At 36.5% G+C, this 20,890-nt stretch overlaps 1 protein-coding gene across 1 annotated transcript in view; it reads right to left on the reverse strand.

Moving 5' to 3' along the window:
* LOC139144755 (probable RNA-binding protein 19) overlaps window positions 1-20,890 on the reverse strand; it is an 87,972-nt gene that overhangs the window by 57,149 nt on the left and 9,933 nt on the right. Inside the window, 15 exon segments of the mRNA XM_070715485.1 lie at window positions 7,623-7,701; window positions 8,267-8,393; window positions 9,156-9,261; window positions 9,823-9,939; window positions 10,912-11,050; window positions 12,553-12,619; window positions 12,983-13,144; window positions 13,918-14,025; window positions 14,432-14,632; window positions 15,609-15,719; window positions 16,402-16,498; window positions 17,504-17,622; window positions 19,334-19,464; window positions 19,733-19,808; window positions 20,343-20,387. Coding sequence (XP_070571586.1) covers window positions 7,625-7,701; window positions 8,267-8,393; window positions 9,156-9,261; window positions 9,823-9,939; window positions 10,912-11,050; window positions 12,553-12,619; window positions 12,983-13,144; window positions 13,918-14,025; window positions 14,432-14,632; window positions 15,609-15,719; window positions 16,402-16,498; window positions 17,504-17,622; window positions 19,334-19,464; window positions 19,733-19,808; window positions 20,343-20,387 — 1,683 coding nt within the window. The 3' untranslated portion in view covers window positions 7,623-7,624.

Here is a 20,890-nt window from a genome sequence, read left to right on the forward strand (position 1 = left end):
ATAAATGCACATACAATCTTGTAGTTTCCTTTAACTTTATCTTAAAAGGCGTCTTAAAGCTTTTATTAAAATTTTTCTGCATACATTTAACATTTTATGACATGTGAATCACTGTCCAAAAGAACATTGTGAGTGAAAACAAATTAGAAACCAACTTGTGGTTGATTTGAAATTTTTCCATAAGGAATGATTCCATAAGGAATAATTTTACAACATGAGACCGCCATTATTTTACCAAAATTTTGGGTTCAAATCCATTGAGCTGAGTATCCTGGAAAACCTTCACTTGATATTCCACTATCAAAACTCCAACTCCAATATTGTTCAAGAAAAGGAAATCTCCTGCGAAAAAAGGTTCATGAATATTCATTCAGAGGCCACATCGGCACACTCGTGTCACAAATCTCGTAAAAAATAAATCATCGCCTTCTGACAAATTTGACACCTCGTTTTCATCGACAAAGTTTTCAAAGGCCTGTACGGGTAACACTTCACAGAATACATGATAAACTCATTCACTCGGTGAACTAATTCAAAATGAAAAGTTCAGTGGCTAGGAAAGGCCCAGCCGTCCAATTTAAACTGATACTGCGGTGGATACACATGGCGGTTATAGGAAGGGCAATTCATAACAGATTAACTGATTCTGTAAAACTATACATTACTTATTCATGACTGGTATTATTCATTTTGTTGATTCAAAAAAGGCAATATTTGAATATCAGAGTGATATGCAGATACAATATTCAGATATGCTGATTAGTGTCATGGCAACTTCCTTATTTTAAAGTAAACATATTATTGAATCGGGTCCATTGAAAATTATTTACGTCTTGATAACTCATACAAGTATTAATTTAAAAATGGCTGAGACATTCTGTGTCCAAAAATTTGGTCATTGGAGGTGAAATATTCAAATTAAAGTGAACTTTCGATAAAATTTTGCAGTTTGCAAGTTTTCATCCTTTACTGTTCATTATGAGTTTCAAATCCTGGTTTCTGTTTTTTGATACATTAATGAGCTGGTCTTTAAAAGAACTTGCATGTTCACCTAATAACTGATAAAATCACTTTTTGTTTGTCATCGGCCAACAGTCTTGTACCCTCAGTGTATTCAACATTTTGCAAACTCACGTATAATTTTCAAAAAAAAGAGAAAAAAAGATTTTTCTTTCCTGATTGAAGAAATTAAATGCATTTCAAAGCTGGCGATGTAAACTTGCCTCTCAGAATTTGGTTGAACTCTTTGATGACGGCTACACCTCTAATCACACTACTAATCATATTCATGTTTATCTAATCATATCATTTTCCGTTTCTTTGTCCAGAGTACACAAACTTGCAAGTGCGTTAATTACCTCACTCAGAACCCCTGAACAAATCTGTCGGATCCATGCCAGCGTAAACCTCTTCTGTGCATCTCTTGGTAAATTTTGGAAAAGTGTATTTACTCAGTGTAGTCAAGCTTTGCACTGATAAGGACGCTATCGGTATCATTATCGTACCTTCTAACTGTGGAGAGGGGAGGTCAAAGTTTGAAATTTTGTTATCAAAAAGCGAAAATTATCCTTCCATAATTTCTTAATGAATGTGGCTGCTTAGATGAAAAAAGATGCGGCTGATAAATGCCTCAGATGAATTTTCGGCTCTTACAATTTCATAGTGTTTTTACCTATTTATTGAGTCTGCATTGGCGTAACCTCAGTGTTTTGAATGGTGACTTGGAACGTTTCATAATAGCGGAGGGAGGCAGGCATTAAAAATGGCTGTGAAACAATGTTTGTGATAAGAAACTTGTAGCCATCATGGTTATAGTCTGTATTGTCACTGTACTTACAACCTGGGTATCATCAGAGTTTTGCCACCTCACGGCTGCAGTGTCTTTGATGGTTTGAGACTTGTTTAATCAACTTCCAAAAGTCCAACACATAATTTCATGACAGAGACGATATCATACCCAAGAAGAGATATTCCCACTAACAAAATTGTAAAAAATACCGCAATTATACGGTGTCGCTCAAATTTGATCAGAATTAGTATATACCAGTATGGGTTACCAATGATCAACAATAAATGTTGTTTCTATCTGTTCAGTGGAGGAAAATTCTATGTTGATGTTATGACAATGATTTCTGCACAGTACAACCAGAAAAACAACAAGAAATATTTAAACCAGAAAAACAGGAATGACAAAAGTAATTAAGGTCTGAAACTTTAGGTACTGGAGGTCAACTTTAGCAACATGCATAGCAGAAACAAGCCCCTCTTAGTTTGAGTATAGACGGTCTTCCCCCCCCCCCCCCCCCCCCCCTTCTACTGTCTATGGTTTCATCAGGTCTGTTAATATGTAACAGTTCATAAACAATGACAGGAAATGATTCAAGATCAGTGGAGTTGGCCGGTTTCTTACTGGCCTGCACATTTGCAGGATTTCACTTTTTCTTACCTCATTTGCACATTTTTGACACTGATGTGTTCATTTGAACAAATTCACATCTCAACCCCTACATCTACCTGTACACCAAATACTGAGATGGTAGCTTTGGCGGTATGGGAGCCTTTGTGTGTGACGGACATACATCCGCACATACCCACAAATATACAGACATACAGACATGCAAATCAGATGCAAATGAACTGATTCAGCTTATACGATAACCTCACATTGGTACACCAAATGTGAGCTAAAAAATGCATGTTTTCCGACATGAACCACCTCTCAATAGATGAAACCAAAGCAAGGCACTGCTCAACCAATATGGCATACAATGGTCGCTCCACGGACAAACAAACAACAACAGCCTGCCATTCAAATGTGAAAAACTGACTCCCAAAACATTCAAAATATTAGGAAGAACAGAATGTTACAATTAAAAGATGGGAAACTTGAAAAAGGATCGTTACACAAGTTCTTTGTGACAATATGAATGTTTAAGCAAGGATCCAATTAATTGTGTGATCTAACACCGCTGCGGGCAATATCTCTCCCATCTCTTCCCCCATTAATTATTGATTTATTCATTTTCTCACAGATGCTATTGAACTTCCAACACTGATAGCTGAATTAGACATGAACTTGGAAATGAAATTGAACACGACAGATAATTAAGGAGCCGTGATAGCCAGGCATGGACTGATCGCCTTGGAATGCAAACGGTAACCATGGAAAAATTTTGACTGATTGATTGATTGATCAATTGATTGATTGCCCGAAGGTGTTTCTGCTTTCTCAGCCTGCAGATCAAATTTCATCTGAATTTTAATGAATGGTAATGAGTGATCTTATTTTAACAAATTTACTGAAAGTTGATTTCAAATCCATGTGGCATTTCATCTAAGCTGACACTTTCAACCCCATTTTTCATGAAATGGATTCAACCGCACGGTTGGTAACAACAGGGATTGGACACTATCAATAGTACAAATGGGCAAAATAATTTCACCAATTTGAAAGTTCTTTGTTGTTTAGATTTGACAAGAGAAATAATCTCATGTGTGAATACAGAATATTGTCAAAATTTTATGAAAGAAATTTGTACATAGAAATAAATGGATACTGTAAATGGGCACTGTCAGAGGCATTGCCAAATATACATATCCATTGTCAACCAAACATTAGGACACAAGTCAGAAAAAGAAAGAAAGAAAGCAAGAAGAAAGAAAAGAAAGAAAGAAAGAAGAAAGAAAGAAAGAAAGAAAGAAAGAAAGAAGAAGGAAAGTGAGCAAAAACTAACAGTTCCAGAGCTGGTCTCTGGAACTAATTCTGAAAATGAAATTTAAAGGTCACTGAAAATCAACACTGACAGTTGCATTTTTTAAAGTCCGGAGCAGCATATATCCTATTTTGTTTTGCACTCAGGATTTAATGATAGATTTAAACATTGAATTAGTTAAGTTGATTGCAGAAATTTCAGAAGGTGATGATGACCCACATTTCACTGGCAGGGTCATTGTCAACGTCAAATGCATAGAGATGCTATCGGAGTAGTTGGGTAATCAAAATGGATGACCAACGCGGACATTTCTATGGAACAGGAAATTTACACTGCATATGTTCAACGAAAAAGAAGTGATCGGAAAACATGGGGATGAATAATTCATAGACTATCTTCACTCAAGGTCTGTACAGTTTCGGTGAGATTTTGTTGATATCTTGAATGGAAAGATAAAAAAAAGCTGATGCTAGTAAAGAGGTTATGGATATTCATGAAATTGATACCATGTTTGAAAAGCATCTAAAAGTGTGAAAATTTTTGAGCATATATTTTAATTTCAGTTTTTTGCAGCTTGCGTTTTTTCTCCCATTTTTATTAAAAAGCAGATCTCGAGTCCCAACTCTCTCACCCTAGCAACTTTGGAGACAGAGCGATGTAAAAGAAACAAAATCAACACGCTAAATATTTGAACAAGGATTCAGCATCAAACACTTTACTGAAGATACTGATGGGTGAAATAATGTTCTGACAAAATCCAAGATTATTTCATGATTTACTAACATTCAAAGTAAATTATCATTATAACCATGTTGGCTATTACCATCATAAATTCCTGTTTTCTTAAATTTTTGACTAATCATATATTCATTTGATTTAGTTAAACACACGCATAATCTGATTATTTGTTTCCAAGAGCACAATTGCAATGTTTCTATCCACAGATACCACTTCAAATGTAAAGTGTGTGACAGGGAGTTACACAATGGGCTGATCAATGTTGAAGCGTTCACATTGCAGCTACATTGAACTGTAAGCATTCACATTGCATGGTACACTGAAATAAATTTGCCTGTTTTACAAGTATTTGCTTTTGAGTGTGTCTGTGTCTGTGTGTGTATGTGTTTGTGTGTGTGTGTGTGTGTGTGTGTGTGTGTCTTTGTCTGTCTGTGTCTGTGCATGTGTGTGTTGTTTGATGTATGTATGTATGAATGTGTGTATGTACGTATGTATGAATGTAAGTATATACGTCTGTATGTATTTACATACGTCATATGTCTATATGTTTACGTGTAATGTACAAATATGGATGTACATAAATACACACACAAACATTGACCTATACTTAATGTGCGCACTTATACTTGTTTGTGTGAATGCATTTCAAATTGAAAGACAGAATGAGTGTCAATGACCTCTGTAAGAAATTCAATACTTTCCTACTCCACTGACACAAACAAGGTGAAACATTATTCTACTCCGCTGAACAAATCTCTGTCTAATTGACTAAACATGAATATAAATATTTAATATACAAAAAAATATTAAAGTTTTTCCACTGGTCTGTTTTAATATATACATATATTACCAGCCTAGTTATAATAAGATGAAACAATTCTGTAGAGTGAATGAAAAACTGACAAATTTCAACATTTTTCAGAAAAGAGAAAAACTGAGTTATGCTATTCATAAAATCAGCCAGAGGATGGTGATTAAGTGGATACAATATAAAATTACTCTTATATGACAGATGTACAATATCTAACAAGTTAGACCTTTGCTACTTGTTTTGCTGAGAGGTTTTGTCTTTCCGATAGCAATGCTACATCACAGTGTTATTCTCCGTAAGGTTCTCAGGGAATGTCTGTCATTTCAGAATTGCCCTATATCACTTTGCATGGATTTACTCAAAACAAGTTTTCAAGCCGTGGACCACTTTCTGCTCTATTTTAATGGAGTCTATTGTACAACTATGAAACATAGAAGTCTATACATACAGGAGAACAAGAATATCGCAGCTTGTGAATCGTAATCCCAACACAGTATACTAAGTCCCGTTGTGTTTCAAAATGAGACTAACGCGTGATTGTCTCCACAGAACAAAAGTTGCCGATTTCACCACGAGGTGAGAAATGAAACTGACATCACACTGATAAATCGATGACGAGCAGCCGTGAAATGAATCGCACATTGTGTCATTTGTACCCGGCCCTATTACAGGAGATAAGACACGACTGAGAAATAGACGATAAGCGGGGAAATAGATGATCAGATGTGAGAAAAGTGTACTCGGGGTGGATTATGATATTTCTGCTTCAGTGGGCACATCATCGACAATACAACCCTTATCTTTGACTGCGGGCTCATTTGTATGACGGTTGGAGATTTGGTGTGAATTGACTGTGACATGAACATCCAACTTTAAGCACCATTCAAGATATTTATGCAGGTAACTGTACACACGGCGTAATTGATCAGACATAGCGGAACGTTTGGCGAAATGTACACACGGTAAAACTATCCACCTGTACCCATATCTTGTGTACGTTTCTCAGAGAATTCAACCGCTGTGTTAATTTCATGCATGGCTGTGCCTCCATCCCAGGCATTTCATTACTTGGCAACCGAGCTATGTAGGTAACTTCAAATTTGTGACCTCAATTACGAGGCGAGCAAAAAAACAACCCCTGCCAAAGAAAAGCCATAGAAATAAGCAATAAGCAACACAAATACTGCTTGCAATGACATTTCTAATCTGGTCAGATTTAAATATTGCTCTGTAGACACTGCCACATCAATATTTTTTTGGTCGCAATCACTGTTTTGAAGTGATACTGGCAGGGAATGGCGAATCGAAACTTGGCTTTCATCAGATAAATAACGACTGCGGCCATCAAAATTTATGTCCCCTAATAAAGAATAATAAATAGGGGGGAATGACAACCAAAAGGGTGAAATTACTACCAGCAGCTTTGCTCAATGTCCCCTTAGAGACACGACGATACGTCACCAATGGTTCTTTCACAACTGGCCATTAATCAAACCCTGTTTCTTTGCAATTTTTCACATGCCTACATAAAATATACTGCCCCCTAGTGGCTGAGAGAGAAATGGGGGTTTTCAATCACCACTGCTTGGGGAAAATAAACAGCGCCCCCAGTCACATTAGCATGAATGTGTCAATCACTTGTCACAGATTCAAACTGTTCAATCTGTGGCATGTGGTTGTACCAAACACTGCCCTCACAGGCGATATGATAACATCGTTTGTTTTTCATAAAGAAACGTTGACGGCAAATTCAGCTCATTTTCAAATATTTCTTGTTGGTGTGATCATAGTATGCATGTGTGAATTTGTTTCATAAAATTGCTGATACATATTGTGAAAATTCTATTTCAATTTTACTAGAAAGTTTATTGACCTCTGCAAGACTTCTCACCACAACTGGTATGAAAGGAAACTAGTCAAAGTCCGATCTACCGGTGAAGATTTTTGTCAAGGAGACGAGATAAGAGATGGGAAAGAAGAGTTACTCAGTACAACAGCAACTATTGCTAAAGGAGTCTACATACTTGTCCTGTCACAAGAAAGGAAGTGGCATCCGTTGTGACACTTTACTAGGCACTACCAGAAAATGGCTGTACTCAAACAATTGCCAAAAGTAATAATATTTGACAAGGATGGTATAGAAAAACACTCAAAATTTTGGCAGTAGTTCACATGCAATGTAATATATACAGAAACTAACAACTCATGCCAAACTAGTAATCCCTTCAACAGTTTCACAACTGACAACTTCACACCATCATGTAACATTAGAGACACAAAAAAAATTGACAAATCGGATTTCATCAGTGACAGCAATACGGATGAGAATGGAGTTGAAATTTTAGATTTTCACTCACTGTTGTTAGCTGTCATCTTTACCACTTGTCTTCAACAAGTCTTCCATTATTGTTGATTTCTTGAATTTCTTAGCTGGCCCACCTGTCATGAAACACAGAATCAGACAATGTAACACCAAAGTAGCACAGGCGTCAGGAATCAAGATATGCGTTTATGACTTACATGTACCAACATTTGAACACTTTCAAATGAGCACTTCTTCAACATTTGTCTCAAAATATGTTTTTTTTTGTCTCAAAATCAAAGATCAGAAAATAGATATCAGGTTAAACTATGGTGATGAAATGGTAACTTTATTTGCGCTCTGTACCAGCAGAAAACAAAGAATCTGTGAGTCACTGAAATCAAGTGTGCTGCTGCCATGAAGTCACTCTCTGAGCTACAATGTTGTATGGTATGTCAACAGCAAGTTCTTTTTTTTCCTCCACACAGCGTGCTGAAACACCAACTGTCACCACCTTTTGTTTACAATGCACAAATTTCACATACATCAACAGACTGCTAACTTAAGTTTGGAAAAATAACACACACTGGATGAAAATTCCAGGGACATGTTTTCTCTCTATGGTATTCTTTAAATAAAATATGTGCAACATATTAAAGTTTTTCTGATAACGATAAACATGCAGGAAGCACTTTGCCATACCTTCATGGAAATGCGCTGCAGTTTTTCTTCGGAGTGTTTCAATGTCGTCTGCTTCCACCTCTGCCCATTCTAAAACCAGCCTTCTTCCGTACAAATGAGTGCTGTGACACAGGGCATTGAAAGCTCTCTGCAGAATGTAAAGAAGGACATGCCAGTTTGAAAAATTCTTTTTTGATGGAATATTATCTAAGTTCAGAATACATATCATTTAAGGTAGAATGCACCTCGGGGACAGATATTCAGACTCACAAACTTTTACAATTCTTTTCTGATCTACCATTTGTTGGGGCTCATTTTGAAGCCCAAGGAGTAAAAAAAAATTCCACCATCTTAGTTTACTGAAAATCGAAAATTTTATTTTTCGTCACAGAGTTAACACAGGGATGGCAGCCATCTTGAATTTCAAATATCAGTAAATCTTATGTAATTGTTGCTCTAGTACCAAAATTTGCACTGCGATCCCCGATTTTATTCTTAATTTCGAAAGAGAATGGTTGAAAGATTCCTTGGGTAAAGTTTGAGCAACAGTTTAAAACTATCACATTTGAGGCACATACTAACTTAAGGTACTTCTCTTTCAAACATCGACCACCTTGCCTACAGAACATTAAAACTTTCTGTACAATGGACGACTATATCACAATTCTACACTGTGCTATTCCAGTGTTTAAAAATACCATGATTTCTACCACATTACAACCTTCTTGTCAACAAATCTTACTTCTAACCAATACCAAAACCATTTTCCAAGAAAAATCTAGCATTTCATAAAAACTTTTTCGATAAGATTACTCAATACGATTCAGTAGAAAAAGAAAATATGACGATTCCTAGTTGTTTTGTCTTTACTTTTGTTAAAGAGAAATGAAGAGAAGAAATGTTGATGTACCTTGGCATCTTGTTTGGTCAGGAAATCCACAAACCCAAAACCTCTATGCTTTCCGACACCGGCGGCTTTCTTCGGAAGTCGGATTGATTTGATCTCACCAAAAGTACTGCAGCAGACAACGTGAATAATTCATATCAATGGTGGCTGAAAATGGTACACAGTGTCCACTTGTTTTTCATGGATTTTGAGTGTTTGTGTTAGAGTCAGCTCTGAGATTGTGTGTGTGTGTGTGTGTGTGTCTGTGTGTGTCTGTGTGTGTCTGTGTGTGTCTTTGTGTAGGTTTCCCAAGTAACGATTTAATACTATCAATTAATGTTGGAGAAACGGCACAGTGGGTTTCAATTCGGTGCCACATCTCAGTGTATGAGACGCACACATTGCGTGTACAAAACAAACAATTAGCTTGGGTATCACGACACATTTCAAAGTCACCGACTCATCCACACCGCGGATGCCCAATGCTGGTTTACTGTAATTCATCAATGAGTCGGTTACTTTGAAATGTGTCGTGATACCCTAGCTAATCGTTTGTTTTGTACATGCAATGTGTTCATCTCATATACTACATGTAAGTTGTGGCACCAAACTGAAACCCACTGTAGACTGACAAAATGACTGGTGTATGGGAACTCACACGCAGTGGCTGGCTTGCAAGATCTTGCCTCACCTGAACAGTTCTCTAATTTCCTTGTGTGTTGCTTCAAATGGTAAATTCCTCACGAGTATCTTGGTAGATTTTTGTTTCTTTGCAACGTGTTTCTTCTTAGAACTCTTGGGCTTTACTCTGAAAGATGTTACTCGGAGTCAATTTTGAATGACAGACACTTTTGCTATGAAAACTAAACACATGCATTATACCCATATTGAATTTTGCACTATCAGATGGGATGATGAGATGTAAATTGCTGAGTAATCATTATGTTTAAACAAGGTGAATTCTACTCAGAAAGTCCATGAGTTTGAACACAAACATTCAGATACTCTGCAATCGCTTATGCTGCAATTTACACGACATCTATGGAAAGCCCAAATACACATTTGCTAGCCCTTTTAATTCAATTTGCAGACATCAAATTTCCATTACGTGACTGCTGTACAGATCTCGTCATTGAGGCTAATATGTCACAACTTTTGATGAACATTCACTGGGTGTTACCTGCCACAGGTGCTAAAACTTCAGTATTGATTGCAACCTGACATTAATAAACAATAAACTTGACATAATGTTCTGATTTGTAAGTCCGGGAATACAACCAGATCTATCTTTTGAATACAGTTGATCATACACAGACATTTACTACATGGATAGAGAACAATAAATGGATACACTGTTAAGGTAGAACGTGCCTCTGAGGGGCAGATATTCAAACTCTCAAACTTTTACAATATTCTTTTGGCCTGCCACTTGTAAGGGATCATTTTGAAGCTTATGGAGTAAATAAAGTTTTCACCGGTTTGGTTTTGTGAAAATTGGGAAGTTTATTTTCTCCCATGGTGATAACACAGGGATGGTGAGAATTTTGAATTTCAAATATCAAAATTTGTTTCTCTATTAAATACCAAAATTTGCACAGTGACTCCTAATTTTTATTCTTGATTTTGGAAAAGAATGGTTGAAAGTTTGCTTGAAGAAAGTTTCAGCAAATTTTAAATCTTCAAATTTTAGGACATGAACAGGCAATACACATCCACAACTGATAAAGTCAGTGAATAAAAGCATTGGTCGTTTGAGAGAATGATTGACCTTTGAACTTACTGAACTGTAGCTCTATTGGATAGTTTCAGTTCTAGCTGATGGTCGTCAACCATACAATGCTGTAATTCTTTCAAAGCTCTCGTTGCATCTTCTAGCCTCTTGAACTCCACAAAGCCATATCCCATGGACAAGAAATGCCCTGTACAGATAAAGTCATAGTTTCTTTTCACTTTTGCTTGATTCAAACATCATTTGGTTTGTAATTTTGCTGTGGCATCTTTATTGGAGTTTCAGTGTTTTCAAACATTCTTTAATTATGTAGGATTTTTTCATGGTTTTACAAGATTTTTACTCAAAGTTCGAGTGGCTGTGACTTTTGATGTATTTTTGGTCATTTTTGTTGTGTAAGTGAAATAGTTTTTTCGTTCTCCAAAAATCACCATCAAATGCCTAGTGTGCAACATGTCAACAGAGTCTCTGTGCATGAATTACTTGATGTCATTGCTGACAAATGAATTCTAGTCTGGACTGGAATTCATTTGTCAACGCTATCATTGCAAATAGTGCATCATCTGTTGTGTTGCCAAGGAGAACACTTCGTATTTCAGCATTGTTTAGGAAGACAAATAAAAGCATAACCTTGCCGTATGGAAACAAAAATTATGAAAGTATTGTCAAAAATCACAGCTATCGTCCCAAAAAACAATGGACACACTAGAAAAGATCACCACATCTCATTTCTCATGGACAAAAATTGAATCAAATACAAAAAGCAGTAATAATCATTTGCTAGCCTAAGAAAAATATAGTTAGTCGGCAAATGTAGGATGATTAAGGTAGTATGCACCTTGAAAGTGAAAGACTTAAACTTTTGCTCAATATTGAAACCATTGTCTTTCAAAATCAAGATAAAAATCGGGGTCACCATGCAAATTTTGAACTAGAGAAACAAATTACTCGAGATTTACCGATGTTTGAAATTCAAAATGGCCGCCATCCCTGTGTTAACTCTAAGGAGAAAAAATAAAATTTTCGATTTTCGAAAAACTAAGCAGTTGAAAATTTTTCTTACACCAAGAGCTTTAAAATGAAGCCCAACAAGTGGTACATCAGAAAAGAATTGACAAAGTTTGAGAGTCCGAATATCTATCTCCAGGCACGTTCTACCTTAAAAGGCCGGCAGTTGTTACTTAAATTTGATGATTTCTTCACTGCTCCTGTTTTTTATGTCAATTGTTTTTGTTCTTCTCCGCAAACATGTTAAAACACCTATACTTACAATGTCAACATGGCAGCTATCACATGCAAATTGCACTGGTACGGTTATTTGAATTCTTGTCCGGACCAGAATTCACTTGTCAACAATGACAATGAACTTGACACATGTACAGGATGAGTCGACAAGCTGAATGCTGTGTATATATCAGCATGTTTTGGAAAGTACAGTAATGCAAGAAACTGCAACTTATTATATCAAAATCAAAATAACAGGAAAAATCACGACATGTTGAATTTACTGGCCCTTGAACACTTGATCGTGTCGTAGCTTATTTGTCCTAAACTGCAATAATGACCATGGTATATGCCATATATGGACATGGCCATCAGATTCAGTTACATGTTCAATTTTATGAATGGACAATGTGTAGGAGTCTGAAAGTTGCCTGAGTATCTTGAATCTTTGAATCATCCGATACTCACCTGGATTTTTCAAATCTTTCTTCTTTGAAATTGAAACATTCCGAAGTGGTCCACACGTTGAAAATTTCTGTCAAGAAGCAAAAAAATTATCTTTATTAAAAGAATGCAACATACGGAAGTCAATATAATTGGCGTTAGTAATGTCTGACTGTTCTGTACAGAAAACAAATCTTGTTCAAATTCTTATTGAGTTTAGCAACAAAAAGTTTTGACATTGGTTAGTTTATTTGGAAAACAAGTAATGGAGTTTGAAAGATACAATGTATATGCTTGGCTTACCTACTTAATATCTAAAACAATCAAACAGCCTATCAGTTAAAATAGAAGCTCTATTACTACAAATGCAATTGTTTAGAAAGAAAATATATGAATATAACATTCTGAAAAATATGATGAGATTCATTTCAAACTGATGTTGAAAGCATCTTACCTCTTTCACAGTTGCCTCTGTCGTGTCAAAGTTCAGATTTTTCACAAACAATGTACAACCTTCAGTTGGTTCTTCCTCTGATTCGCTGGACTCCTTGTCTCCTTCACCATCATTGGCTGATTCACTGACCTCCTTGTCTCCTTCATTCTCATTGGCCGACTCCTGTAAAAAATTAGCATACATGACGCTCAGACTGTTAATGTACTCACACAAGCTGACATGCAACAATCCAAGTTTTTGGTCTATTTTTTTTCTCTTCTGTATAAGACTAAGTACAGTGAAGACTATTATAAGCATGACAATTGGTAAGAGAATATAAAACTGTCACATCTACAGTGGCTTGAAAGCCCTGCACATTTAAAACCTGTTCTGGAGTGAATGCCCACATGATATTGCAAATCATGGGGGTGTCAGGGTTCAAAAGTCGCTGCATGATATTATAGGTCACCAGGAGGTCAGGTTTCAAAGATTTCATCAATTTATACATCAACTGTACATGAAAATTTAGAGTGATTAATAACAACAGTCATATGCCAGGTTGCAAAGCGGTTGTACTCATGAGATTATTCATTTTCTCGGATACTTTTAGCTCATTCAGTGCTGCACTATTATACAAGTCATCTGTTCTATGATAGCATTGAGGCTGCACATGAATTGAGTCAATCTGTAAAATTGGTATATGTGCACACGGTACACTGTTGAAATATATCTTTTAATAGCAAATTACAGAAAAACCTCAAAATTGCCATAATGAAATTTAAGTGAAATGGTACACCAGCATATTGCATCATGCACAAAATGTGGGATCACAACAGTCCGTATTTCAATGTATTTGTTCGAACCCTGTCACTGCCATGGTTGAGCCCCTATCAATTGTTATCAAGGTGATTATAGACCTGTTTACAGTGAACTTGCGGGTGAACGGGTCAACATACCTTTGTGTCAGCTTTCTTGTGTTCACCTGCTTTCATCTCTTTCTCTTCTGCAGGGGTGGTGAAGACACCAATGGGTGCCCACTCCAGGTACAATGGCACGTGCTGGAACTGAAAGAACACGAACACGAAATGTGAGGTTTGAACAACATCACTCAAACTTTTGGATACAGAACATACACATCTCACTTTTAGAAAAGCCATGCTTTTGTGAAATCAATGTTTGATCCACGAACACAAACTGTAGATGGTGGGGGGTGGGGGTTAGCACACAAGCTGTGTAGACAGCTACTTCTGTAATGACAGATTGGCATTCAGTTGATAAAAAATTAACTCCAGTCATTCAATTGATAAAAAAAATGAACTCCAGAACTCGGGTCATGATTTCAAACAGACATACATCACCTCTCTGACAGTTAAAATAAACACTACAACGACACTGAATCAATAATTACACATGCATGGGAACTATTAAACTGAAACTTTACAAAAACAAAATCTTGATGAATTATTTCACCTTGGTGTATGCCAATTTTCTGAACCCCAACTTGGCTTCATTTGGTTCAAGGTACTCAACGACGGCGGTCACACCAGCAGGCGGCAGAACTACTCTGCCAAGGTCACCAAACTTGGAAAAGACATCTCTCAGTTCGTCGGCTTTGGTCGAAGCAGGTCAATTTTTGACAAGAATCACTGTATTGCTTCTAGGTGCCGATGCCTAAAGTGAATTTTAATAATACGCAAGATCAGTTTTTGTTTGTATAATAAATAGGAGCACATAGTAGTATTTGACATTTAAAATCTCTACGTTGTTTTGACCATCATTATGACATCGTCAGTGTCACTTTCTATTTTTTTATCTCTTGCCCTTTCTCCTGATGAATTCCAAACATTCTCTGTGGTGCATGAACCTCACCTTGTGAGAGAAGTCAGCAAACATGGCGTGGTTTCTGCCAATCATTCATTCTGTGTTTCCAACCTTTGGATGGCATTTTCTCTTTGCAATATCTAAACATTTTGTTTTAATCAGGTCATTATTGGGCATTGCAAATGCATGCAGAAATAGCTTTTTTACTTTGAGTCTTTACAACCCCAAAGGTATGTAACAGAGAGTTACTAGTTTTTGAATGTATCTGTATATGTACTCCCTAGCCTGGTTTGCAAGAGTGCCACAGACAAACATCCTACAGGTATATCTTCTTCAATATAAAGCTAAAAAATGCTATCACTCTTGTATTGAACTTTGAGCGATTCACACACAATGACCAGGCCAAATGTTGATCATTACAATTCAAATTACTTATTTCGACCTTTTTACTACAATGGTATGGTCCGATCCATGGTTATCAACCATGAGTGTGGACCTGTTTACCAGAAACTAGGGGTGAATTGGTTATTAAAGAGATGTTACACAAGGTGATGTAACTTTGACACATTGCTTTCCACTCTCTGCATTTGTCTATCTCTGGTTGTCTCTCTTGTCACTTGTCAGTCAATCCAATCTTTTTCTGCCAATCATTGTCAACCAGGCTGTCTTTCTCAATTTACTTTTACCCCGGCAGCAAAACAGTGACGACCTTGTCACACCTGCTAGGGATCACCAAATCTCTGCTCTTTCCTCAAAACAGCAAAGCAGGAAATCAACAGTAATGTCACACAGGGTGTCGCCGTGGCGACTGCAATGTCTAACTCACCTGACTGAAAGAATCCAAACTGACTTGGTTGTCAATCAGGAACTGCCTCGTCTCCGAGACGATCTGTGTCTCTCCAAGGGCAACCCTGACGGCGAGACTGTTGGAACTTTCCTGCGTCATGAAGAAAACAGATGACACTCGATATCAAGTGGTTCACTTGACTGACTCGAAGCACTGGGGGATCATGTCAAAGTGATGAGGTAGCAACAGAAATTTGAATTTGCCGGAGAGTCTGTTTTTATACTGAGAACTGCTTCATTGGATTGAAAATTTAAAATGGAAACCCGTATAACAGAAAAAATGGCCAACCACATTGGACACATACACATGTAATCAGCATTTGTGTCGAAAAACGTTGACAGTGATGTATCTCTGCACCGAGGTGAACACCGTAGCAGATAATTGCAACATAAATGATGAAATACATTCTCAATAATTCATGGACTCGCGTAGCTCACCAGACTGGTGGAAAATTGAAACGAAAACGGTCAGCAATATCAAATCATTGCTTCTGAGACTAAAACCCTGAATCTGTGGATATATTCTATTGCTCAATCCAGGACGTTGCGCAGGAATAGAACCAATAACACAATACTCTGGTGCAAATTTCACACAAGACACTAGAGCCAGAGTCTTGCCCTTGTAGTAATTGAATGCTTGCCATTCTAGTGATTTTATAGACAGCTGCAAAGCAACATATTGGAACAGAAACATTATAGCTAACATCTCTAATCTTTTAAATAAATATTTTTGAATCAATATTGAAACGTCCAGTTTGAATTTTTTTACTCACCGAGTCCAAGACTTCACTTTTTGAAGTCTTATATTTTTGAGCCATGGCATCAACGACTGCATTGGCTCCAATGAATAGCGTGTTCCAATTGTGAGAGCTGTACAGTGCAGAAAAACAAGCATTATCAAACAGTACTGTCATCATAAATGAAGAAATAACATTTCTAAAAACCAATTTTTTGCAAGAAGACATACAGACATTGTTACCTTCTTCCTGGAACATACTCATCATGGATTAATACTAGCTGTATTTCATCATTTCTCAAAAACATGCAGTCTACAATAATTTCAAAACTGGTTTTATATCAGGAAAATATAATGGGCTAATGTTCAGCGTCTCGGACGCTTTTCGCCATTTGGTTGACTGATTTTATTGGGGTATTTCCAAACAGCCAATCAGGTACTCAATAGCTTTATAGTTTCAGACTCCTTAAGTTGGTGTAAATAATGACAATCTACCAATCAGGTATAACCTTCCAAGACGCTGCACATTACTAGAATATATAGTCTGTTGAAACAAAATAGATTATTTTAGCATTTGACTTTACAAAGAATTCAGTGCATATCCTTTTAAAGACATCTACAGATCAAACTGTAATGCTTGGCCCGAGATGCAATAATGCTCATTTACGCACAGTGTATTAGTGAGTATTGTATATGCAAATCCATCATGTGTCACAATCTGGGTACAAATAAAGTAAGATAAGTATTGAGGTTACAACAATCTATCCTGGATGTGATGTATGTGCAGCCAGAAAGACACCAACCAGACACAGCATGCACACCTTTACAGCAGTGTCTTGTAAGCTCATAGACGACATGTCATACAGAGACAACAATGCACAACTGCAAACCAACTGTAATCACAGTAACAATTTACATGCCAGGTACACAATCTTAAAAGCAAAAGTTACAAAGTGTAAAACCAATCAAATTACAACTGTATAAGAATGGTAATTTTTTGTGCTGTATGCACTACTTAGTGATTTCTGAAAATCTTTTTAGAAATACAAAACTATACATCAGAATATTTCCACCACAAAAATGACAAAAACATTGGGTGCAAAATAAATCCAAGCTAGGCAGTACTTGTTTCAGCGTACCTTGCACTGAGTGCCTTGTCCCTTGCCGCTTTCTGTTTTTTGTACGATGTGTCATCTTTGCCAGTCGATGATTCATCCATTTTCTTCTCCTTGGATGGCAAGATATGCAGCATTCTTCCCTGTGGCGGAGAAAATACAGGAAATCCGGAGAGTAAGACATCAGATGCAAATCTAACTCGCCCATGTTACTCGGGGCAACCTCTGTTCAAAGATAACATCTATGGCAAAGGCTATGGATGGCATCAGTATATGGTATTACAGATGCCGTTCCCTGATTGTGGAGACTGTAAAATCCGATGGAAAGAAATGCAAAGCTTGGCTTGATGGTCTACGTAATAGCTTGCTTGTCCACATTTACTATAAAACTCAAAGTTTGAATTTCAAAGTCAAGATTTTACATCTTCTGAGTCATCTGACTGCGGTTACAATTATCCTAACTACCTCCACAAATATATTTTGCGTTGCTATACTTTTTCAGGAATGTTCAAAGTACTATATCAAGAAAACAGTGGAATCCTTTCATTGTTTACACAGAAATGTGTCTGTGCCATATAAAGATATAACAATCTCCATAAATTACCATGAAAAACTTTTGTATTGATTCCCATCTGAAATCACCCTGTATCAATACAACCAATCTTCAACTCAGTGTGCCTAAAAACTTTGAGTGCTGAACTTTCCCGCCAAAATTTTAGTGCAACATTTTACTAATTTTTATGAATTTTTCTGTAATTTGTTTTGATAATTTTTACCAAATGGACATCAAATTTCATAGGCTACACTTCTTTATTAAAATTTTAGTAAAAATCAGAAAAAATAGACTTGAGTTTATTTTATAAAGGCGACAGAAATTGACTTTGGAGCTCAAAGGGTTAAGTGAGAAATTTCGTTGAAGTTGTTGTCGGTGGTGAAAGGATTCACCTACATTACATGTACACACAGATCAGCTGACAAAGCACAGTAACATGATTAATGTATTGCACATTTTCTTTATGCCAACTTTGAATGAAATCAATTGAGGCATGTTTCAGTTACGACTCTGGACAAAAAACATAAATAACAACATAGCTGCCACTGTCTCATTGGATCATATCAATTAATCTTCTTTCTACCAGGCTCCATAGACAAGCCATAGAAATAACTACAGCTTGGGAGACAGAGGATTAAACTGATGTATAGGTATAAATCATACCATTTTGCCTTTGTGCTTTAACTCTTTGAGCGCCAAAGTTAATTTTTGTCACCCACACAAAATATACTTTGGTCAATATTTTTCAAAATTTTTCCCAAAATTTTCATAAGAAACCGTAGCAAATAAGTGTGATGTCTATTTGGTCAAAGATTATCAAAAAAAAAAATGCAGAAAAATTCATAACAATTGGTAAAATGTTGCACTAAAATTTTGGTGGGACAAATTACAGCACTTGAACGGTTAATAGTTTAATGATTACAATTTAGGTAAATCTGAGCAGTTGCTTTGGAAATCAAAAACTTCATAATCAAAGTGGCCATCTGATGGCTACATGATACACAAAATGTGAAGGAAAATTAAGATGCATATGCATGCCACAGCTCATCGTTCTTGTGCTGGTAATGTAGCAATAGTATCTGTTTTGTAATGAGTAACTGATCAAGAAGTAGAAATATTTCTAATAAAACGGACACCATATTGGATCACACTGCAAAACAAATCAATGTGCATGTCTATGCACAAATCCATTGTCCGTGTTAGAATTTGAATGAAATCAGATCATATGCCATCTAAGAGGCAACTCTGAATGTAGAGGATCTGGAACTCATCCGTTGGGACTAATATATGGAAATGAATACCTGGAAGACGGAGCCATCAAGCTGAGTGTATGCTTGGACGGCATGCTCCGGCATCATGTATGTGATGAATGCAAATCCTTTGATTTTCTTGGTCAGAGAGTCAATCGGCAGATACACTTCCGTCAGAGGACCTATCAAAACAGAAAATCAACAAAAATGGCAGTGACACCAGATTGTAAACATTGGGTGATATTGAAACATGTACTGGCAATGTTCTGATAATGCGTGATGCTAAATATTGCAATACATAATGAGGACAATAGCTGTATAAACTCTTGATAATATTTTCATTATTTTTAATCAGGCTGAGTAGACAAATTGATCATGAGAGCTGTTTTGTCATGATGAATATGAAACTGTGTTGAACATGCAGAAGAAAAAATAAAATATCGTCAATACCGTATTGGCTGAATAACTTTTCCAAATCATCTTCTGTACAGACATATGCCAAGTTTCTGACGAACAATCGTCCACTCTGAAACAGACAAAGCATCCCATTGACATCAAATACAGCTTTAACAAGTGTTGATTTACAATGGATCTGAAAAGTTTAACCCTTTTGGCCGTCACTGTCTTAACCTAGCGGTACAGGTCTGAGAATATTACATTGCATTGAAAAATGCATGATCAATATCTTGGGTTAATACTACTTTCTTATTTCAAATCTAAACACATCATAGGAGTTTTCATGTACACTTTTGTACTTTCTAACACGGTACTTTTTACCATCAAATCTGCTCTCTTCACAATAGCAAATACGTTGCTATAGACTATTTACACCCGACACTGATATATAGCGGTCTTCTCTCATTTTCAAACAGAAACAGATTGCAGTACAAAAATTTGCAAGAATCAAAACCACCTGAGTTCGTTTTGATTGTAGTTCTTCCTTTCAATATATATTAATATGATCACTCATTAAAAAAGAAACTTTTTAATAAAGTTTCAAAGCGAAAACATTATGCAGTAGGTTTTATGAATACAAAATATGAAAGACAAGTGAGATTACCTCGCCAATGCTTTCATCGTTGTCTTGGTCAGCATTCTCTGAAGCCTGGAAAGAATTGAAAAGAAGAAAGGAATTCATACAGAAACTAAATTTCATCTATCCTTCTTTGATATGCTTGCTTTATTGAAAATAAAAGATAAATTCTTTCACAGCCACAGAATGTTAGCAGAACTATGATTATGATCGTCGATGACAATATCTGGTAGAGGAATACCCATGAATAGTACTGTGCAGTTATTGCCAATGGTTCTACATCAGATTAGCAAGGACACACAGTGGTTTAACAGACTCAGTACACCTAAGAGGTCACATGATGGCGATATAAACAAATCCGCCTGGATAGAAGCAAATGGAAATACACTAAAACCTGTCTAAACCAAACACCATAAGGACTGAGAAAACTTCAGTTTACAGAGGTGTTTGGTTTATTGAGGTTCGTTAAACATGGCATTCTATGTTTAAGGGACAAGAAAAGGTATTCAGTATAGACAGGTTCCGGTTTAAGACAGGGTTTGGTTTAGACAGGTTTCACTGTACATGCATTTCTA

The sequence above is a fragment of the Ptychodera flava genome, chromosome 12, assembly GCF_041260155.1.
Source record: "Ptychodera flava strain L36383 chromosome 12, AS_Pfla_20210202, whole genome shotgun sequence".
NCBI classification, from domain to species: Eukaryota; Metazoa; Hemichordata; class Enteropneusta; family Ptychoderidae; genus Ptychodera; species Ptychodera flava.